Source organism: Apus apus, chromosome 4 (assembly GCF_020740795.1).
Source record: "Apus apus isolate bApuApu2 chromosome 4, bApuApu2.pri.cur, whole genome shotgun sequence".
Taxonomy (NCBI): Eukaryota; Metazoa; Chordata; class Aves; order Apodiformes; family Apodidae; genus Apus; species Apus apus.
This window is the reverse complement of record NC_067285.1, coordinates 108,513,474-108,537,438: the sequence shown is the minus strand read 5'-3', so window position 1 is coordinate 108,537,438 and position 23,965 is coordinate 108,513,474. Positions and strand designations below refer to the sequence as shown.

The 23,965-nt window shown below is 36.2% G+C and overlaps 2 protein-coding genes across 3 annotated transcripts; both read right to left on the bottom strand.

The window, feature by feature from the left end:
- Positions 1-3,445: 3,445 nt before the first annotated feature.
- On the bottom strand, positions 3,446-8,577 carry LOC127384318 (transmembrane emp24 domain-containing protein 11-like). Its single transcript, XM_051618517.1, has 5 exons — positions 8,448-8,577; positions 7,450-7,550; positions 6,876-7,001; positions 4,443-4,589; positions 3,446-3,595 (listed from the first exon to the last, which is right to left on the bottom strand). The coding sequence occupies exons 1-5, from the start codon at positions 8,575-8,577 to the stop codon at positions 3,446-3,448; spliced, it is 654 nt and encodes a 217-aa protein (XP_051474477.1).
- A 4,731-nt stretch (positions 8,578-13,308) lies between these two features.
- Positions 13,309-20,403, bottom strand: LOC127383991 (spondin-2-like). Of its 2 annotated transcripts, none has more exons than XM_051617822.1 (6): positions 20,166-20,403; positions 19,125-19,349; positions 18,549-18,772; positions 18,089-18,280; positions 16,851-17,025; positions 13,309-14,307 (listed from the first exon to the last, which is right to left on the bottom strand). In XM_051617822.1, the coding sequence occupies exons 1-6, from the start codon at positions 20,335-20,337 to the stop codon at positions 14,129-14,131; spliced, it is 1,167 nt and encodes a 388-aa protein (XP_051473782.1). In that variant the 5' UTR covers positions 20,338-20,403; the 3' UTR covers positions 13,309-14,128. The 2 variants fall into 2 exon arrangements, with proteins under 2 accessions (XP_051473782.1, XP_051473781.1); XM_051617821.1 differs by having other exon boundaries at positions 20,170-20,403.
- Between the last annotated feature and the right edge of the window lie 3,562 nt (positions 20,404-23,965).

Here is a 23,965-nt window from a genome sequence, read left to right as displayed (position 1 = left end):
GCCAGGGCTGGCAGCGCCCCTCCCGCGCCGGGGGGGCCTGAGGGCCGCAGGGGTGACCCTCACACCCCCAGAGGGGGGAAAAAAAAAAAGGAGTCTTTCTGGCCCCTCACTCCCCAACTGGAGGAGGGGAGTGCAGTGCAGCGGTTCCTCTCTTGAGAGGTTTCCCCCTCCCTTCTCTCGACTGGATGGACCATGGAGGTGTTCCGGGAGCAGCCCCGAGGCGGCCGAGCAGCAGGGCCGGCCAGCAGGACACCAGGTGTGTGGAAAATGGCACTGGCTTTCCCACGGCTTTAAACGCAGGAACCTGGGAAAGTTATGAAGTTACTGTCACAGGCTTGTTGTTGCTCCCTGTGGTGTGGGGGAAAAAAAAAAAAAAAAAGTGCAAAACAAGGACTTCTACTTTTCATTTTTTTTACACGGAAAACCATCCCGGGCTTGGTAGTTTCCCGTGATGAAAATTTTAAGGGAAAATTCCCTCACAGAACGGCTTGCTGTGCAGGTTGTAGTTGAGTATGACAGAGCCACAGACTGCGTAGGAGAAACCTCTGGCTTTTAACTTCCTCAAGACTGCTGCCCCCAAAGTGCTCCCTGAAAGAACTAGGATTCAGATTCTGCTTTACAGATTAAATTTAAAATCTTGAAGGAGACTGAAAGCATTTCATCAAAGCAAATATATTTTTTTATTATTGCTGTAGATAAAGAATTAAGCACTCCCAAACTATAGTCAAGGCTCCAAGTCTCAGTGCTGGTTTGAGTATAAAGTTAATGATTACTGGGGATCATAATTAGGTCTTTTATAAATTCTGACATGGTACCTGCCCTGTTGGTTTAAAAGCTTAAATGTATGGTAGATTAGGTAAGTTTGTCACTGGGATGTAGTTAGAAGCCTTACACTAAATATAAATCACAACCTTGTAGCAACCCTTTATTAAACTTTTGTCTTAGACTTCATATACCATATGGCTGTAACACAACTTTCCTTCTTTCCCACCACCAAAGATGTTATTACAAGACATGTTGTGAGTACTTTATAAAAGTGAATTTAATAACATATTTACTGGGCATTTCAAGAGACAATTCTGAAGTCTCAAAACTTTTAAATGCAGGACAAACCTCAATGAGTGGATTTATGAGTTTTTATTTTTACTGATTTAGTCTGCAGGTGATAATATAGAAAAAAAGCAGTGCCTTTAAAACAACAAATATCAGGAGATATTTCAGCTTTCTAAAAGGTAGTCCTTTTAGACCAGCATAGAGTCTGGAAAGACAAGTAGAAAGCCAGACCACAATATTCACCTACTGCAGTACTCTCCAGAAATGTTTTCAAGAATGTCATAACTACATCCAGTTCCTTCTTCCACTACTGCTGCTTTGTTTTTAACCACAGTTTTGTGTGAAAAACACAGTAATTGTGTGAAACTGCAGCTACTCTGCTAGGTGTACATAAACTAGGTAAATTAAGGAATAAAGATTTATGCAACTAAGCTGCAATAAGTGAAATGGAAATGCACAATTAAATAAAAAATGGGTAAGTTCTGTAGACAGGCAGGTTACAGTTACTGAACAATTAAAATAAAAATCATTTTTCAACACAGAAACAGTCTGAAGAATTTTGTGTAGGAATTACTTAAAATAAAATATTCTGGTGCAAATTCAGTGTATAAAAAATCCTGAAATTTTGTTTACTTTGACATACTTCATGAAGACCATAATTCATATAAACGTCTCTGGGAAAGGTCAGATCTCAGCTCTGTAGCCCAATATTTGGGGCTTATCTGAGAGCAGAAAGTATGTATAACTCCAAATTGTTGGGTCTCCATGCTGCAAACACTGATCATAATATTAAGAGTGAGCTCCACTGTCACTTACATCTTTGAATATTTTCAAAGAAAACAGTCACAATTCTATTTGAGGAAAAGCCAGGCTTATGTTGAGTTCAAGACATTCTCACCAAAGTAAGCACCACAGAGGGTGTGCTTATTTCTCTGCCTACTGCCTGAATCATAATGAGCCTGAAATGCTGGACTGTTCATGCTTATACAGAATAAAGTTACTAAGCAAGCAGGTATTCTGGTTTTTGCTGGGAGAGAGTTAAATTTCTTCATAGTAACTTGTTTGGGGTATGATTTTGTTTTGCCCTGAAAACAGTGTTGGCAACACACTAATGGATTAGTTCCTGCTGAGCAGTATTTATGTAGCACCAAGGCATGTTCTGCTCCTTACACTGCCCTGTCAGTGAGTTGTTTGGAGGTGTACAAAGAGTTGAGAGAGACAGCTGACCCCAAATGATCAGAAGGATATTCCATATCATAGAATTATAGTATGATTTGGGTTGGAAAGGATGTAAAGGTCATCTAGATCCAATCCCCCTGCATTGCCCAGGTTGCTCAGAGCCTCATCCAACCTGGCCTTGGACACTTCCAGGGATGGGGCTTCCACAACTTCCCTGGGCACCCTGTTCCAGTCGGTCACCACCCTCACACTAAAGAATTTCCTCTTAATGTCTAATCTGTTTCCCCTTTTCAAGTTTTGAGCCATTACCCCTTGTCCTCTTGCTGCATGCCCTTGTAAAAAGTCCCTTCCCAGCTTTCCAGAAGGCCCAACGGTAAGACATCATGCTCAGAAATAAAACTAGGAGGGAGGCTGGGACAAAGACTGCTTTTTGGGGAGTGGCTGAGCATCAGTTAGTTGGTGGTGGACAATAGTTTTCATTTGCATCACTTGACTTACTTTGGCTTTATTTTTCTGTCTTTTTGTCGCTTTTCCCTATTTTTCTAACAAATTATTATTTGTTGTTGTTATAGTTATTAAATTATTAAAATATTTTTACCTCAAATCATGAGTTTTCTTACCTATATATTTCTGATTCTCTCACCCATCCCACTGTGGGTGAGGGAGAGTGAGTGAGTGGCAGAGTGGTACTTAGTTGTCAACTGGGGTTAAGCTGTGACAGTAGAGAACTTTGAAAACTTAGGGAACTTTTTTTAATTTCTATTTTAGATGTAATGATCCTGAGTTGGGTTTAAATGCTGCCTTAGTCACTGAGCCGTTCTTGTAGATTAAGATTAACATACCCCATCCCTGGAGGTTTTTAAGGCCAGGTTGGATGAGGTTTTGTGTAACCTGGTCTAGTGGTAGAGTTCCCTGCTCATGGAAGGGGGATTGGAACTAGATCATCTTTAAGGTCCCTTCCAAACTTAATGATTCTATGATTTGCAGAGGAGAAGAAATGGATAAAAGATGGGATTCAAGGGGTAAAATGTAAGGGGATGCCAGAGGCTGCAATGCAGATGAAGAAACCAGAGTTAGCGTAAGAACCAGAGTAAGAGATGAGAGAAGCCTGAGAGTTATATACAACCAATTTCCTCGTAGGTACAGGGTTTCTTTGGATGTTAGGTGTTACAATTTGTACAATTTTCAAATTTGTGCATTTACTTTATAAGACCTAAACAAGCTTCTTAGATATAAAGAAATCTCTGAGAGATTTGATTTGCCAGATTCCAATGAAGATGAGGATCAGTGTTTGTACAATAGCCCACCACAAAATATTGCTGTTGGTTTCTTCACTTGTCTTCCGAAATTTTTCTTCACGCTCCTGAAGAAACAAAGGAGAAGCATGATTATGACCTTTTGGTATCTGTGTGTTTCGTGCTGCTATCTAGGTAAGAGGCATCTCTCTTCTTCATGGTAGTGAATAAACGTTTCCTTTACGTGAATAAAAGTGCAAGTTTGTTCTTATCTGTGAGGTGGATATCTTTAAAATCAAGACCAAGAAGCAGACACACTGTATCATGAAGCAGAAAGGCAAATAGAGCTTTTCCTTGTTCATGAAATATATATTGTGCTAGATATATTTATTAGCACAGGCTTACAACTTTTTAGTTTCACAGTCACTTTCATATTGCAGTCAAGAACCTTTTTACAGACAAATTTCTATTTTTAGGTAACTAGCTGATGTATTTCAAACACAGTCTCACAACATAATAGAAAAGTTAAGGCAATTGGGTGTATGTTTGTCTGAAGAAGGACTTAATTTCTAACTGCATGTAGGTAAATAAATATACACTCAGTCATTTCCTTGCTCACTCCAATAAAGGTTATGCACACAGATCAGCATGGAAACAAAAGCTGGCAACACCACCAGCAGTGGTACCTGCCACCTGCTCAGCTGCTGTTGTTGATTCTGACCAAGAAAACTGTAGCTGGAAATTCCTGCGTTAATAAAGCACCTGTTGCTATAAGCATGAGATCACAGTGATTGATTTGGTTTTATGTTACAGCTTAAAATATTTTGCAAGTTAATGTAGGTTATATTGGTTAAATGCCAATATATTTTTTGAATTAGTTAAACACTGCAATTAAATAATAAACCTCATAATATTCGGTAAATCAGTAAGCCTAGGTACAATATTTTTAACATTTTCATTAAGGAACATACATACTCTTTCATAGTTTTGTTCTTTGGTTACGTGATGTACTTGCTCAATTAGATGTTCTAGTCTAAGCTTAACTTCATTCACTTTATCTTTGGCTTGAACAGCTGATTCATCAAAAAAGTGTTCTCCAACTCTAATGTCCAAATGGATACGCTGTGAACAGAACAAAGATTCTCAGTACTGTGTCTTCTGTGTTTTCAAAATTCCTTACAAAAAAGAGACAATGGATCATTTCCTTTTAAGCTCATGACAGGAAAATAATTTTCACCACTTATAGAAATCCTTCCTAAAATTAGAATCAGGTGCGATATTTAAAGTGTTTCTTAATTTTATTTTTAAATTGATTATACAAAATTTAAAACTTCACTACTGTTAGGGCATTATTTTATGCTAGTATTGAGTGAACCACCATGAAGATGTTTTCTGTTCTTTGTCTGAAACTCAAAAAAATGAGCACCATTAGGACAACACATTGTATTTCACATTCCATCCTAATACTGCAGAAATGTCATTCTTCAGTAGTACTGCAGGAAGCTTTTTATAGAGACTCTTCTAGGTTTCTTCCACTAAAACCGTGAGGAATATAAGACTGGAAGAAGACCAGCTGAACCATGATTTGCATTTTATTATATTTAAGCTTTAATAAGCAAGGTATGAAAGCGTAAGATACCTTTTCTTTCTTTCTCCATACATGGTCTATCTGTAACTGTAACTATCTGATATCCCAATATCCTGTAAACTATTCTATAATCTATAGCAAAAAATTCCCCAAACCTGCCAAGCAGTAAACCCATAGAAAGAAAAGAGAAGAATGCAACTTGCAATATTATGCAACATATTGGCATGAATTAAAATTTTTACTAAAGCTAATGGGAGAAGTTTCTCCTAGAAGCAAATTTGTACCAAAAGAAAATCAGTTTTACCCAAACAGATAGGCTGCAGAAATACTAGAGCTTGCTATAACCACGATATATGTTTGGTCTACTGAGACACCAATGACAAGTGAAGAGCAGATCTTTTATCTGTCTTACAGTTAGCTGACTGGAAATCCTGAAGTCCATCTCACAACCTTGGGGTAGCCTTTGTTTTTTAATATATTAAACTTTGTTTTGAAGCAGTTCAGATCACCACAACTACATCTGATTCTTACAGAAGACTAGTTTAAGGTTTACCTTACCTAAATAATAAATTTCTTTTTTCGATCTTTATTCCTGCAGGTATAATTATAAAAAGCAATATTTTCCATATTTAGTTCTGTGTTCTTAAGCTAAACAAACAACCCTAATTAATACTTGTGCTACTAATGTTCTGCTTTCCTGCATCTGTTCGCTTCTTTTAAATAGGATGACCAGAACTGTAAAAGATGCCTGCATAATATAAAATTATATTAACACATCTCCATCAGATAAAAAACCTACTGGTGTATCCTCATAATCACATTCATGGAGTGTAGTTAGCTGTAACTAACCAATGCGTTACCCTTCTTAGCCTCTCTAATTCATGAGCTCCATGATTATTATTTTTTTTTTATTATTGTTAGAATCTAAGTGCTCTTGCAATGTTTATGATTAAATTTCCACTCATTTCCATAAATCAATCCATAAGAACACATAGTTATTCCAGGATAATAGTCCCACTTCAATACTGTTAACTCTTCTTGGTTCTTTGTCATCTACATGTTCCCAAAGCATACACCTAGGATGAAATCTCACTTAACATATTTAGGACATGATTATATCTAGCAGGTCAACATACTCTTTTACAGTCAACTGGAAAAAAGAAAAACACCAGTACAGAGTAATTCTCCCCATTCAAACTAGCTTTTAAAAAAAGGCATACAGGTAAAATTTTCAAAACAGTATTTACAAATTGTATTTGTAAAAAAGTTTACAATTGTAAAATTGTAGACTGAAATATATTAGACCCAAGATAATACCTCTGATGGCTTCTATTTCTTTTTTTTTTCAAAACCTTCATTAAGACTGTCTTAGTTGGTATCAGACAATATAAAGTATGCTTAGATATTCTTAATTTTAATATCTTTCAAAAATTAAAATGTTAAATTTTCTTTAGGAATTCAATCTAAGTTAATGAAGACATGGAATATCTTTATGACAAGTGTTTGTGTAAATCAATCTTACGTATTTATCTTTTTGAACCAGATATTTGTTCTGATTCATCTGAATCTTTCACAGCAAAGCACTATACAAACATTAAATCACTCTAGTTATTAGTCTTGCCTCTTTAATTTTAACTTCTAAAATACCAGAACAGTCTTTTTATCTCTTCTGCTTCATAATTGTAGGTTTATTTTCTTTAAGCACTAGGAAATGTTGAATTACCTGCTAGAAGTTAAATCAACTTCTAATCTATTTTGTAATTTTTGCAGTTTGTAAGCAATAGATGATACTACAACAAAGAATAAAGAAATACACCTACCAGTTTACTTCCTGCAAATGCCACAAATCTTGTGGAGTTGGACTGTAAACAGATAATATGCTCCCCAGACATTTCAGATGTAAAAGAAAATGTTCCTTGTGGCCCATACAGTTTTGACATTTGCACCTGTAGTTTAGATATTATATATGGTGGATATGTATGTTATAAATATCAGTAAAACAATCAAAACCAGTACTGTGAATTGGATACAAACTTATCAGCCTTCCTTTCTGCTGCTCACCTACATTCTGTACCATTTTACATCATTAGATTCTACATCATTTTCTTAAATCTAACCTATTTTCCTCAGTTGTCACTTGCTAGTCTTAGTGACACACTTTCCCAAGTCCAGTAGTAATGTAAAAACACATTATTATCAAACATTGTAATTTCTATTTAGTTCGATAGAAATCACAAGGTGCTTATACATTTCAGCATCAAAATACTGAAGTAGGTGTTAGACTGTAGATTTACTTTTGCCCAAAAAGCACATATTATTTTGAGATAGTGCTGCCTGTCAGTGCCAAAAAGTCAACTCATAAATCCTACAGAAACATTCATAAAGCACATTTACCTCAGCAGAAGGAGCTGTGACAGTCACAAACATTCCCAAACCAGGAGCAGATTCAAGAAATTCATGTTGATGTATATCCCAGCGTTGTACCTTGTAATTCCCTGAAAAAAACCATAGATAGAAATATGTTAAATAAAACGTAACTTTATATTAAACATCTTTATCAATTTTTCAGCAAAAAATAAAAATAAAGATCAATTATTAACAATAAAACTATATATGTATTTCATTTTAATCATGTTATGATTAAAATTTCTCAGGGGAAACTTTGTAACAGTCTGAACTGCTGTTTCATTCTGGAATGAAATTCCAGAATACTACAAGAATGGTTGATTAACAAGTAATGTGTAATGATTACTGCTAATACTTTGGCAAGTTTTGCATACAGAAAGCATGAGGATAACTCCAAAAACATGTGTGCTATATTCAAATTACATATTTAGGATTGCCTTTTATTTTTATCAATTTATGTATTAAAAATAAATATATATTAGATATTATTTTTTACTACCCTCTTTCAATGTTATAGTCTTGTAGATTAATGTAATGTCCTCGTGATATACCAGGTGAAATGGAACTATAGTGTTTATCTTGTGTACTTCTTTCCAGACCAGTGTTAAACAAAAAATAACTCTCCCCCTCATCTAGGGAAAACCATGTTACAGAAATTCTGGCATGAATGAATAAATCAGTCAGAATGTACAGAAGCACTCATTGAAGCATCAATTACACTGCTGTATCATTAGAAGACAGTCTTGGGCTTTTTTGTCTAGTCAGTTTAAGCACTCTGGAAACCTGCATTTCTTTCTGTGATGAATACACATGAGGTGTGAGGACATTATGACTAGCTCCCATTGCAAGGAATTATTTTCACTGTGCCCTCTTTCTTATCACCATGGTCTTATCATATTTATCCTTCACAGATTTTCCTGTTACATTACAAACTATTTTTGTTATTGCATAGGTTAGATCATCATGTAGCATATACAGGTACCTACCAATTACCAACGTGTCACTGGGAACATCTTCAATTATACATTTCTCTTCTCTTTCTGCACTGTGAAAATATAAAGCAAGTGAAAAAGAAATCCAGAAGTTCACAAGAAATCCTATTAATTGGCTTTTCATGGTTTCTATGTATCTGAGTTGTACTGCTTTGGGAGATAACCATTTACAAATCTATGTAGTCCTGTGGTTGTTTCTTGTTAGCTACTTATCAGTGTATTTTTGAGGGAGAAAAAAACCCACAAAAAAACTGTGAGAAAAGGCAGCTGGTGATTACACGTTTATAAATAGCTACAGAATGTTCTGCAGAATGAGATAACATGAAAAAGTTAACTTGTAATATCTTTCTTCTTTTCTAGCAGCTAGATTAAAATTGTATTTTACACACATAGAAGAAAATTAAACTGGAAAGACCTCTCAGGTACTTGAGATCAATGCTTTAGATTATTATAAGAAACCACACTGGCTATCCCTTTCTGTAAACTGCTCATTTTTCACCTTCAATGAACTTGTTAATTTATATTTCACATTTAAGCTGGATGATTATTCCAGAGCTTCACTTCTTTTTTGTTAAGAAATCTTTTAATTTCCAACCTAAATCATTGGACATAGGTGTACACTTGTACAGAACCCATAGGGGCTACATAAAGGGCTGGGGAAAAAAAAAAAAAAAAGAAGTAGTAAGTCAAAAGAACTTGAACAGTAAAAGATTCTGAAATACTAATGAATATGATGCAGTAGGTAAAACATAATAAAATTAACAAGTTCTAACTAGGATTTTTTTTTTACATAAGAATGTATTTCTCTTTGATACTGCCCAATAAACTCTCTAAAGAAAGTTACAGTGTAAGTCAAACAAGGACTGGGGTCTTTATGATTAGCCTTTGTATGAATATAGACAAATCTATAAGCCTGATGATGAACTCAGTTACTACTCAAGTGTTATAAATCCTGTATTCTTATCCTATAAACTGAAATCACTGTATCTGAAAGGTTAGCCTTTTTGAGAGGATATCTGGTCATTTTTTAGCAGAGAGGACCCACATATGGGATCATTTCCAGCAGGGAGGAGCCACCTTTGAGCACATTTTCTACACTCCTGTTGTGAGACTTTAGTTTGATGGCTGACTCTCTCCAACCCTGCCATGTTCCTCAGCAGCTCCTGGCATTTGCAGATGAAATTATCCAGTCATGTCCTTGAATTTGTCTTTGATCAAACTCTTAGTTAACTTCAGAGTTCTCTGATCTTGATTTCAGGATATAGGATATAAGCTACTGCACACACAGATCATACAGGAGGTACACAGTGCTATAGACATGGAAACTGCCATCTCCTTGCCAGAATTTTACCTGCATTTATTTTGATTGAAAAGGTGATGGTTGGATTCTATTTTATGTTTTGTTTTTATATAGCTGTCAAATGCTCAGCTGTGTGAGTTGCATCCTCAATACTAGGCATGTACAAAAGGATCATTATTAACCCTTTTGCCTTATTGTTTAACACCTCCTCTGAATTCTTCTTTCAGTTTCATCACAGAATGACCCATCTGCATTTGCTGTTTTTTCTGACACCTATTTATTAGTAAATAAAACTATGTTGGTCTTCCCATCCACTTCTGAGCAGCCTTTTTGATAATATACTTTAGCAGAAGACACATTCTGTCGGCACTGGCAAGTGTAGAATTGGCTCCAACATAATAAAAACACATATGTTTTCCTAGTATCAAGAAGAATTATGAACAAGAACTCATTCTCAATGTTTGTAATCTAAAATTTACTGGTTTATTTCACCTCTGCCGGTTTATTGCCCTTCACTGTACCTGCTATCTATGAAGCTGTCTCAATAAAAAATGTCTGTCTTCCACTGACACAGGCTCACACCCATCAGAAGTTCAGTTCATTCCACAGAATAAAGTATCTTCACAGAAGTTCTAGCAGAGTTATTAGTATACCAACAGCAAAATACGACATCCCTGTACTAATAAAGAGATTTTCAGTGATGAGAAGCCTTGATTCCTTAAACATAATTTCCTTTTCTTTAACTCCATATGGTTAAGGATAGAGGGATATAAATTCCATCTCATGGCCATTGATGCCTTAGGAGTCTCAAGGGTGATTTATGACTTTGTTACTACTTTAGCATCAGAAATTATTTTAGGTTACCTGGAATCTCATCATATAATTGGACTCTTAACCTTCACCACAGGGAGATCTTGACTGACATGCACCTGCATAAATACTCATGCCATACTATTCCTGCCAGAAAAATAGGTTTGTCTGCAGATTGTGAACTACTTAAGTAATCATCCTTTTAGCTTTTCGTTGACTACCTGAGGTTTCCAAAATTCTGTGTTTTAATGGTAGAACACGAGAGGTACAGGGGAATGCTTCTTTATCCTTCATTTTGCCTGGACTAGTTGGGACAGACAGATTACCTCTGTGCCTGTGGCTAGCAAATGAAAACATAGTGGGGCTGATGGACTTGCAGGAAACAAAAATAGGTCAGATTCCAGGTGATCAGGTGTTCATGCAACATATTGAGAGATTTTTTTGTTTTGTTTTAGTCATTTACAGTGTCTGTAAAGTACCATGGACACAAGTTCTGCACACTACACCCTATTAAACAGGATTCTGCAGCCTTCAGGATTGTTAATTATTAAGTGTTAGATTTATTTTCTAAGCAGGTTAAATATTTAATTGAATAGTCTGAGAGTCTTTATTATATTGGCTTATTCATGATGGATCAGATATACCTTATGTATTTTAATTACCTAGATATGGAAATATCATTAAATGGATGTTTTTTACCTTCAGTACCACCAGGTACTCTCAGACCTTTTGCTCACACTCCAGGTATGCTCTGGTGGGGACAGTACCCATCTAGTGATCAGAAAGGCTGGCATATGTTTTCCCTCCTGTTCTAGAAGTTAAGCACATCTTGGTTTCCGTGACCATGCTTAACTCGTACAGTGTTGCTAGGATATTAGAGCTACTTTTAAATGAATCTAAGACTGTCCCTCTCCCAAATTGTTTATAACAGCAGACCCTGTGCCATTTTGACAACTGCCTACAATGCTTCATAGCAGGCTTGGTGGGTGAGATTTGGTTGAGTTGGACCATTTACACAGTTCACTTGTACAGTTGGCCCTCTAACACAGCTTCTCCTCAGTTGTGAGAAATTGTATTTGCTTAGCAACATGGAGCAGGCCTCAAACTGCAGTTAGTTTGTTTCACACACACCTTGGTGCTGTATTGGATATCTGCAGAGAAGCCATCCCATAGAAAAGCAAGAATATAGACACAGTTTCAGCTGGCCCTCCCGCCTGCTAGGAGACAATAGGAAAAGCTTTCATATGTTCACAGCTACTGATCCTTAAATTCCTTAAGGTACTGGATAAGTTCTTCTCAGTAATGATATACTCTGATCCACCTTAAGAATTTAATTTGGTGTTGGTGACTGCTGGCCACACTATTCCTCACACAAGCCAGGATGCCATTGGCTTCTAGGCCACCTGGGCACACTGCTGGCTCATGTTCAACCAGTTGTCAACCAGTACTCCCAGGTCCTTCTCTGCTGGGCTGCTCTCCAGCCACTCTTCCCCAAGCCTGTAGAGCTGCCTGGGGTTATTGTGGCCAAAGTGCACAGTAAGTTGCACAGGAGATGGAGTAAACACTGGGACTGCTCCACTATCAAATCGTTCCCTGTAGGACTGAAATCCTATGTTTGGGTGATGTATACAATTACAGATGCAGGTACTCTTCTACTGAACTCAGCCCTCTAGCTGTTCTGGGCATGTGAAGAAGCAAAACTCTCTTGTTGAGAGACTTCCAGGAAGGTTCCTGCAAGGATGCCCTGTGGTTTGTGGACTTATTTTCCCTAGGTCGTAATTCTGACTTGCACCTGATTTCTGCCCATTATTAATTCTTTATTATGTTTAGTCTATCACCAGCTAATCAATCCATTTTAAATTAGTTCTTATCCACAGAGAATAATAAAAATATATACTTAATTCATGTTTAGTTTTCTAAGATGGTGATAACTGTGTACCTATATAATAAATACATCTTTTTTAAAAAGCATGGAATGAAAAAAGTTAATATAGAAAGAAAAAAATGGAAAGATGGGCAAATTAACTGAACACAAAATATGAAAAGTGTAGTGTAACAACACTATTTCCATTGTAATATGGAAACAAGGGAATCTAAAAAAAAAAAATAAAATAGGTATAATAAAAAAGTCAGTGAAGCAATTTTGAAAAACAGGCAACAATGGGAATCTGAAGAATGCAAGATGTAGAAATTCCTACACTTATCTCTGACAACTGTGTGTTTATCAGTATTTGGAGGACCAGCTGAGTCTAGTCTGATAAAGTTTCAAATTTCTATGGGTCTTTACAAGATTTATCTCCTGGAAGAAAATATAGAGAACCTTTTAAATGTTTCAGCCCTACAGAGAATATAGTGTGCTTCTATAAGTACAGAATAATGTTTCTGATATTTGGCATATTCAAAAAATAACTTATTCGGATCAGCTCTCTTGTTCAATACCTGTGCTGGATGTTTGCAGTGCACTGTACAAGTTTGTGATCTGACTGTAAGGATATTCTACCAAACAGTTTGATTCCCAAATTCTTCTCCTAGTTGGTAGCCACAACTCCTTATAAGCCATATGTTATGTTTGGTTTATGGTTATTTGAGCAATAAGACTTGCAGTCAGTTTCTGACATACTGTGTTGTGTTATATCTGAGTGTACCTCAATTTTAGATAAAATTAAAACACTGGTGAGTTTTCTCTGTAAACCAATTAGAATGACACAAACAGCAGCAAACATTTAAAGAAACACACACTGCATGTAGAAAGACAATTATATAATTTATGGTATGGTCAACAGTGTTAACTTTTAGATAGTTGTCTATTGAGAGACAAACCCCAACAATCAGTTTTTAAATCTCAGCCAACACCTGTAATTGAGTTCAGAGGTTTTCTACCTAGTATCCACACTTCTGATCTTTTCTAGTGATTTAGCTGGCCAAGCGTCCTCATGACAGATATTCTTTTCACTTTTGAGAAAAAAAGAAAAAGACATTTCCACGTATTCATACATCTCAATACCAATTTACTCAGTTGTGCTCTTGTCTTAACCACACTGCAAACACCTGGTGTCTCTTATTTATGTAAGTAGTTTCTGAAGAAATGCACGTTAAACACATTTAGGAAGACAACAAAAGTGCCAATAAATTATAAAAAACATAATTTAGGGAAAAAATTAATTTCTAGGTATAAATAGCTGTAGGTCAACAAATTACAGTATTTAAGAAAGTTGTTAGTTTAGATTTTGTGACTGAAAGGTTTTTTAGTATGTGAAGCATGTTTCAAACTATCTTCTTTTCTGCCACTAGAGGGTACTCCAAGAACTTACAGTATATTTATAGCAAGAATTTATGTGGGGGGTTTTGTCTGTTAATGATCAAGTACTGTTGTCACACTAAACCTTAGGAATTTAACTCCCCAAAATCTTGATATTAAAATACAACTTTCAAAACCAGTCTAATACACCTTTCCAGCAAAATAGTGCAGCATATCCGAATTATAAGGAACACTGACATGTAGTTTAGATTTAGTTAAACTACTATCCTACTTTTAAATTATCTAAATTGTTATATTTTCTTTATTTCAGACACAATTCTCTGGTTCACATCCTGTTTCTTCATCCAGATTTGGACAAGGCATTCCGTTATTGGCAGGGTGGAGAAGGACAAAACGAGTTCTGATCTTGGTCCCTGTTTGTCTGCAAAGACCTCTACAGAGACCCCAGGAAGACCATTGTGAAACCTCACAGTCCAGGGGTGTTTCTGCAATATACACCAAACAAAAAAAAAAAAAAAGAAGAAGAAAAAAACCATGATTTTACATAAATTTGATCTCAAGGCAAATACATAATTGGCAAAGCATTAAGGAGACAGCTATTGTTTCTATAGTTGCTCATATCAAATTCCATTTAACTTTTCCTCCTCTTTGCTTCAGAAATAAAGTCCCATTTTTTTAAACATTAAATCAGATTGCTATTGTTTGGTATGTACACTACAGTCCCCTTTGCCAATAAAGATATTCTGTCCCTAGAAGCTTTCTAATTCTTAAATCAATATAATTGTAATATGCTGCAAGTAGACAGAAATTCTAAAGTATTCATAATGTAATCTTGCCTTGAAAATATCTCTCATAAAAATATAGATGACTATTCCTTTGTAAGTTAAATAAAAACACTTCTTGTCACAGGAAATTGCATCAAACCTGTGTATGACTGCATCTGTGGGTAAAATAGGTGTGCACAAACTCTGCTTTTAATGCTGTACTAAATGTGTGACCTCTGTTATAAATTTCTGATATTACTGCAGAATTCACTACTTCTGCTGTGATCACTTATTCCTTCATTTCTAGAGACTTTCTAGAGTTGGATCTCTGGTAACTAAATCTGTCCTTTTGATTCTGGAATAAGTTTTTTAAGTCGCTGCTTTACAATTCACATACAACAAAGTGGGGATACATGATTAAAAATCACATGTGAAATACCGTACTTTAAAGCATGGGTTTACATTTATATCCTAAAGAAGGCCAAATGTTCCTTTCAAGTGTTGTGGGAAAGGCATAGAATCATAGAAACATAGAATCACTTAGGTTGGAAAAGACCTTTAAGATCATCTAGTCCAACCATTAACCCTACGGTACCAAGTCCAGCACTAAACCATGTTCCCAAGCACTACATCTAGATGACTTTAAGCACATCCAGGGATGGTGACTCAACCACCTTGCTGGGCAGCATGTTCCAATGGCTGAAAACCCTTTCAGTGAAAAAGTTCTTCCTAACACCCAGTCTAAACCTCCCCTGGTGCAGCTTGATGCCATTCCCTCTTGTTCTATCAACACTTATTTGTGAGAAGAGACCAGTGCCTGCCGCTTTACAAATGTCCTTTCAGGTAGTTGTAGAGGCCTATGAGGTCTCCCTTCAGCCTCCTATTCTTCAGATTAAATTGCCCCAGTTCTCTCAGTTGCTCTTCATAAGACTTGTTCCAGCACCTTCATGTCTTTCTTGTATTGAGGTGCCCAAAACTGAACACAATACTCCAGGTGTGGCCTCACCAATGCCGAGCACAGAGGGACAATCACCTCCCTGGTCCTGCTGGCCATACTGTTACTAATACAGGCCAGGATGCCTTTGACTTCTTGGCCACCTGGGCACACTGCTGGCTCATATTCAGCCACCTATCAATTAGAACCCCCAGGTCCCTCTCTGCTGGGCAGCTCTCCAGCCACTCTTCCCCAGGTATGTAACGTTGCCTGGGGTTGTTGTGGCCCAAGCACAGGACCTGCATCGTGGCCTTGTTGAACTTCATACCATTGACTTTGGCCCATCAATCTAGTCTGTCTGAAATGACTGAAAATGAGATATACAGCACTCACTTTAACTATGTCTTGCTTACTAATAGAAATACATTAAAACACTATAAATAGAGAAATACATGTATACAAGTATAAATCATGCTTTGTTAGCTGTGTAGGGAAGGAGATTTATTTTATTGATTGTGAGGTGACTTCAGCACAGAGTTAGAGGCATGAAATCTTCAGGTACTCTGAAGAAGCTCTTGGTACATGGCAGCTTTTCTAGGAATACTTTGGGGACCTAGCATATTGCTGTCTCTCAGATAGTATTTAGGATGTCAGTCTTATTCTTAACCCTTCCTCTTTGTAAAAATCCACTAGAAAAGTGTAAAGAAAAAATCATAGTGGATACTGTTGAATTGCTGTCTTTTCCTTAAGCAAATATTATGTTAATTATGTATTTGTTAATTTGGAGATTTGAAAATTACCCTTAAGGCTGACTTGAGTCAGTAGTTTGCATATCTTCTTAGCTAAACAAGGAAAATAAGCTAGTATTTCCACAAATATGTCCAAATCACTTGAATGATATAAATTCTTTTTGCACACAACCATCAAGCCCTGTGATACAGAAAGAGACAACAATACTAGCTCTTTTGCTCTATCATAATGTAAAAACTTTAGGATGAATACTTACTTTGAAGTTGCAAAGTATTTGGGGACAGTAATTCTGACCAAGTGTTATTTATTTCTTATAAAAATCACTGGTCCATGCTGCTATTGGGCCTTGACGAGCCCTTGCTGTGGATATAAACCAAACCTTTGAACCATAGCTCAGATATGCAATCCTTTCCTTATTCTTTCAGTTTCTCTTTTATGTCAACTGGCTTGTTTTATTTCCTCTGTGTGTCTGGAAACTATTCCTGTGCAGGTAGGATATTATTCTGCCTAATCACCTGTTTCATCCACATCACCTACCATATTTCCACATATCAAGCCTACAAAAATACTAATCACTTACCTGAAACAGAGTCTATTATTTCATTGCTTTTAGGTGGAACATCAAGAAAAGGTGGAGGAAGACCAGGCTGGTTTTTCTTTAATTTCACCATTTTTACTTGAGCGATAGGTGGCAAAATTTTGAGTTTGGGATAATAAAACGAGTTTGCTGGGTGACTTGGAGAGGAACAAGTGATCTGTGAAATAAAAAGGGGACCCTTAAAGAAACTACATCATATTAGTAAGAAGACAAACGTAAGATCAGGTTTACACAGCATGCTAATACTTTCAAGCAATAAAAATGGATATAACCAGTTTCTATGAACCTCAGTTCACACAAGTACTGCTGGTAATCCCAGTATCTTTATGCTTTAGGACTGGGCACAATGACTTGTGCCAACTTTAGGACAGAAGGCTGCAGTGGGAGGTATTGCAAACAAGGTAATATCTAGAATGATTTGATTGGAAGAAGTGGATGATACTACAAGGGAGACTACAGGAGTATTAAATAATAATATTAGCTATGCTATAGCAGCTGTCATCCTGCTAAGCATAGGAGGCCAAGTGTATTGTTTTACAGCTTCTCTGTCCCTTTTCTAATTACTCATTAGCACAGCATTTGGCTCTAGAAAAAAACTGGCCTTAAAGAAAGGATTAAGTGAATGCTTATAGTGTTCAAAAAATACGAAAATGCTCTGTTCCCCACCACCTTTAAAGGACAAAAAGTATGAGACACATAGAGTATTGAACAAACTAAAGAGTTTGAAAGCTGGGTCATTGCAGTTGTGAAGTTGCCCTCTGCCTTCCCTTAGCTCTTTTTCCTCAAATGTAACATGTTCAGGTCTCAGCAATGCTTTTAACTGCAACCCCTCCCCATATCAGTATTCCCTACTAAGAATTTTCCTGTTCATATACACATTTTGAAATGCCAGGAGTTTTGTGAATACTTTAATTCTCCTGTTGTTTCAAGAACTATAAAAAATAATCCAAAACCAGTAAGATTTTACAGAAAATATATTAAATGTAGAGCCAAATATTTATGAACCATCCACATTTACCAAATTTTAAAGATACAGAAAATAAACAAAAGTATTAGGGTTATCAGCTATGTAATAAATCCATAGAGAGAGAGCATCAGCAGTCTGAAATACTGAAATCAGCTTCACAAAAGTCTACTGTGTAGTCAGAAGAAAGTTATCTTTTAAAGGGAGGACTCAAAAAATGTAGATATGAAGTGCTAAGCTATGTATAAACACCTACCTCTGTAACTGTGTCCTGTGGAATAGTGGCAAAATTTGGGGAGGAAAATGTGAAACCACTGTCAGTTCCAGCATCATATGGAAATAGATCTACTGATACTTCTTCCATCCAGTGATCTCCTTCACAGAGATTTAGACTGTCAATACCCACAAACCAGTCAGGGCTTGGAACAATTCGTACAACAAATGAAACCTAATGAAACAAAAGGGCCCATCAGGATTGCATCACGTATTTTGAAAGGATCCAGTAGTGCTCATAGCCATTTTAACTTAAAATTTTTGAAAAAAATATAATTATGCTCTTCTACTTTGTAGAACTTGCACAGTGCTCCCTGCAATGTGACATGCTTTTCAGTAACTCTTTGCATTATAATATTCCCATGAATGAGAACTCAAATATTTAATTTTGTGTGCTAGTGACATAAAATCAACTTTTAAAATTAATATGTACAGTTACTTACTAAAGGATGTCTTGGGTGCACTTCTAATTCAGTGGAGGTTTGTCCTGTACCACTGGAAATGGCAGGAGCAGAGAAGATTCCATGTACACTCTGAATTTTCTCGCCAGCTTCTTCTATTTCTTTCATTAACACCCATGCTTCACCCTTTTCAGCAAAATCACGTACACCATTGCTGGCATATTCATTTTTTTTCCACATGCTGTAGTCAGAACTATGAGTAACACCTATTTGAGTGAATACATGGCATGACATAAAAGTCTGGTTTAGATTGGCCCTATTTCTTCCATTTCTCTGTTTTATTACTGACTTTAAAGAATTCGTGTATAAAAATGAGTGAACACTTAAACATTTGGCTTATCACTGTTTATTTCAACTGCAGCCAATTGAAAACAGAAGTCAGCTGGAAAGAGTTGTTGACTTTCGATACTTCCATTTCTGCATTTCATTCTTAGCAGCTTTTGCTAGTTATTTCCCTCTTCATTAGTTATCTTACAATTGACTATTAGGGAAAAAAAAAAAAAAAGCCCACAGTGGTCAAAAGATTTGTATGGTTTTTTAAAGCTGTACATCACTTACCTAACAGTGATGACCACTGTGCTGGGGGCCTGTAAAGTGGATACTGCTTAGGGAAAGCAATCTGACTCCATTTCCCTGTAAAGATTATGCTGTACTTAGCAAGATCCTCTGCTGTGCAAAGAGAATCATCACCCACAGGCAAGCTGTTGGCATGACCTAGAATTGTTACAAGTAACGTCCAGATAACTTTACAGGAGCAGTAGACAAACATCAGGTTTTCCATTTCTTTCCAGACAAAAAGAGAAAAAAAGAGAAAAAAAGAAAAAGAAAAGTGTTAGCCACATTAGTCACTCTAAACTCAAAATTGAATAACAGTTGCCTAATGAAATGTAATGTACTGTAAGTTATAACCAAAAAGAAAGCATATATCTGAAACACTAAAATTTGGTATGCTTTTGAAAACCTTATTATAATGCTTTCAGATTTGATATTTCCATCCTATATACTATAAGCCTGTGACTCTACCTGAGACAAGTGTTTCTACTGAAAATAAAAATATCTTAACCTTGTCCATATTACTGCCTCTGAAAAAATCTGTTTCTGATTTTCTTTTGAAATCTTATTAGAGTCACATCTTGAATTAATTAGACTAGCAACTGTTTCTGTGGAAAACATTAGTGGTATATTTATTCTCCTAAAGATTAAATTGCAGCTTACTTTGCCAAAAGAAATGATTTATTTTAAATTTGTGTTCTACAAAGGCTGCTTTATGGCATAGCATTTAAAATCAAATACATTTCATATTTATATGAATTACTTTGCTGTCATAACTAGTGCATTAAAAATACATTGTAATTGTCTCAGATTGTTTAAGCTATACAGTTGCTAAAGACTAATATTTTTTTAAAGTTGCTGTCATAGGTTCTGTAAATTTTATTTTTAAATTAATATGGTAATTGCATCAGACTATTGAACTCCAGCAATTTCATGAAATAACAGCCTTAGAAACTTATTTTTAAATGTTTTTGTCTGTTGAGAAAGCTAAACAGATGTAACCAAAATGCTAATAATACATTAATTTGTAAAAAGAGCTGTGAATACTCACTAAATATTTCCTCTGGAGCACTGGCAGGGGGAGAGCACCTGCTTTTGCTGGCAGCTGAGTTGGTCTGCAAGAGAAGACAGTAGGAGTCTTGCTATTTATGCCTGAAGAGGGTCCCTTTGGTCCAACAGTTATTGTAATCTTTAGACTTTCCAGGTTTGCAAAAAGCATGTCATCTTCTTGTTTGCAGTCTTTTTGGATGGACTATCAGAGGTTTCCTGTTAGCCAACTGGTTCAGGTTCCTATCAGAAGACTGTGATGCCGAAGAGACGAAATGCTTTTAAAAAAAAATACCTTGGATTCTTAGAAACAGCTTGAGTTTTCTGGTGCCTTTACAGTTCTCTGCTCTTATTAATGCCTCCAAGCTACACAAATGAACGGATTCCAACACTGAAATATTTCTAGTGAATACACTTTAAATGAGAAGCATGTTTTCTTGTAAGTTTTATTGTCTGACAGATGCTCCCTCCAAACGTTTACAGAGAGCTTGCTCGCTCTCACACACCATATGTATGTGTTCAAATAAAAAGGGTGAGGCAGCTAAAAAAGTCAAGAGGGGAAAAAAAAATGTATTTCATAATTGCACATACTCACTCAGACTGTGTCTCCTACAAATATGAATTCATTTAAAGTAGTACAGTATATATTTTTGTATCCTACAGTCCTGTGTGCTGAATGATGAAAGGGCTCTGTAACATTGTGGTTTCTTTGGAAAGAGTGGTTTTGGGAAGCTCTGAGATTTTTCTTAGCTGTCTTCAGAGTAAAAAACCCAAATGAAAATCTTATTATTGCAGTTAAATCATAAATCCTCTGTAGCACATATATTTACATCACTAAAATTATTTACATTTTTGATGAAAAATTATATATAATACAGTGACCTGATTAAGAAATAATGTTTAATATTTATTTTAAATTATTTTTCCCTGCTACCTTTGAAATAAGGGAATATAAGGGCTTTATGCCATACCTGTAGTGTTAACAAATGCTACGGTGGCTGATCAGCAAAGAAGTTAAGTTCAAAAGTTTGCAGGGAACCATGAAAAAAGTCTTTCATAGAGTTTTCTTTTAAAACTGTGAGGAATGTCACTTAAGTACTTCCACAGATCTCTAATACAATGGTATAGTATCTGTGGAAAAAAAAAAACAATCCAGCATTTATTTTTCAGATGAAACTCAAAAGCCATCATAAATATACAGCTTAGGTGACAGACTATCGTCCACCAGGAGATGGTTACCAAACAACCAGTTTGGGCTTTGTGGCACTTTACCTAGAAATTTATCTTCCCTTCTGCAACGCGCCCACCCCCCCCCGCCCCCCAAATCCCTCCATGTTAAATCAACAAGAAAAGCCAAGAGATTCATAAACTGGGATTTCTGAATGAAATTTCCATTGATTAGTCTCCTGGCAAAACAGGACCTATTGCAAGTTTCAATAAAGATGGATTCAGCACCCATAACTACAACTGCAGTCTATCTGGGTAGATTACGGGAGTTCTGTAGTAGGTTAAGCCTCCTAGACATGGACATACCCTTTATTTCCAAGGTCCCTTTCACCATTCTACAGTAAAGCAACGTTTTCCATAATTTATTTCTACTCCAGAAGCCAGATTCCACTAAGTAAAAGAGCAAAGAGACTTCATGGATATTCCTATACCAGCTCTTTGAGTGTTTGTTGAAGGATGATGTTTGAATTGCATGCAGATCTCTCCCTCCCATGCACAGAATTCCAGATACACAGGTTCATTAGGGAACTAAGTCTATTTTGATCAGAAGTCGGTGAGCTTTCCAGTCTATGCAGCCCTTTAGAAGAACTACACAAAGGTCCTGCAAGCTTTAAAGTATTTTGCTCAGAGTATTGTTAATATTAATTAAGGCTTACTTTGTTATTACTAAGAAGCTTTACACTTCAGTAGGTTTTGTTTATTACAATTAATGAACCAGCTAACTTCTGTGACACTTGAAGAACAACACTTAAAACGAGAACAAAGCTATTAGCTCTGAATCCAGCACAGAATTATTTAATGTATCAGACTAGCCTTTTCCTTTCGAAGAAAAATTACTGCCAAAAGGCACCTCACCAGACTAGATCATTCTGGTTCCATGACTACGTTACAAATGTATCCAGAAACAGGACAATACATGCAGGCTGCATAATTTGGCACAGCTATTCTAAGAAAAACTTTCTAAATTACAAAAGAAACTGCATCATTGGAAGTCATTAACTTGGGAAGTCATTTGAGGTTTCTAAGTACAGAGTAGACAAACACATATAAAAAAAAATCACAAAAGTGACAGTTGATTCTTCCCTTGGAATGGAGGGCGTGATGCTTTGTACTGCTCATCCAAGAGCCTTTCCAGTTTTACAATTCTGTGTAGTCGGTTTCTCCTTTTTCTACAGCTCCATTACTCCAGTTCCTTGAGGCTATCATACTCTTCAACATCAGATATGGAGCTAATGGATTACAATTCAGTCTAGATCATTGTTTTCCCACCTTACCAGTATGGGAGTTAGACACTTTGAAGCATTTCAGTTTGAAAAACCAAAGAGGTATTCTTTCCTCAAAGGCTGCAAATACTCACAGGGAAACTGGATTATAAATCCATATTCTTGTTCTCTGATCCTGGTCCAAAATTGAGGTTTTCCTCCTTACCATTCCTATCCTGGACCTTTGCCTTTTTACATTGATGTCTCTGCAGTGACAGATTTCTCAGGATTGAAATCTCCAGGACCTACAGCTTCATTCTTATATTTGTTGCATTGACAATGAATGACAAAACACAGTGACTATACATATAAGTAGGAATCTTCTCTCCTCCCCCCGCCCCCCGACCCCTGTGACTGAAGGAAGGGGGAAACAGGAAAACACACCAAGCAGTGTTGTCAGAAAATACTAACTCGAGGACTCCCCAGTCTGATTCTTTAAATAGAAACTGTGCTAAGCATAATCAATATCTGACATTGTGAAGGACATCAAAACATCAAATGTATCTCAAAAATGAGAAGAAAAAAAAAGCCAAACAACAAATTCAGAAAAAAAAAAAAAAAATCCACTCAGTGGATTACTTTCATGGCTGGGAAACCAGAGGGCAAATTTCTGTGGGCCAGGAGTTGGAGAAAAAAATTGCTGTGGGATCAGAACCTATACTTTCATTCCTTCTTCAGTTTGTATGTCCCATTAGAAAGCAGCTGAAAACTCATGGAATACTGGGGAAAAAAAACCCGTTCCATTTATAAACCATTCTGCCTGTATATAAAATAGGATTTTTTTTACTTTCTCTTTTACAGCAAAATAGATTTTGTTTTTCAAGTTTGTGTGTCTTCAGATACACCTACTTTCTACCCACATGCATATCTCTGTAGACCCCCAATGCTAGAGGGAATAGGCATACAAAACTATTTTTACTGAAGTAGGAGTGCCAAAGGGTGTCTTGTGTTTAATTTTACTTGCAACTTCTGCTGTTTCTTGTCATTAAGAGAACAGTCTTACAGTTTTTGAAGGCTTTACCAAGATTCACAGGATGAAAGCTGAAAAGTACAAAACAAAAATGTTGTCCAGAATTTTTTTTTTTAAGTAAGTCATAATTGTGTCTAAAATAGTCTGTATTCTTGCTAAAAAAAACACCTATAAGTATATAAAAAATAAAAATAAAACAATAAAACAAAGTGAAGTCCCTACTTTAAAATATAGCAGTACAGCCAATATCATTTTGATTCTTGAATCATTTCCAACATATGAAAACATTTATATGAACATGTTTAGGCTATCACACAGGATTACAGCACATTAAAAGAATG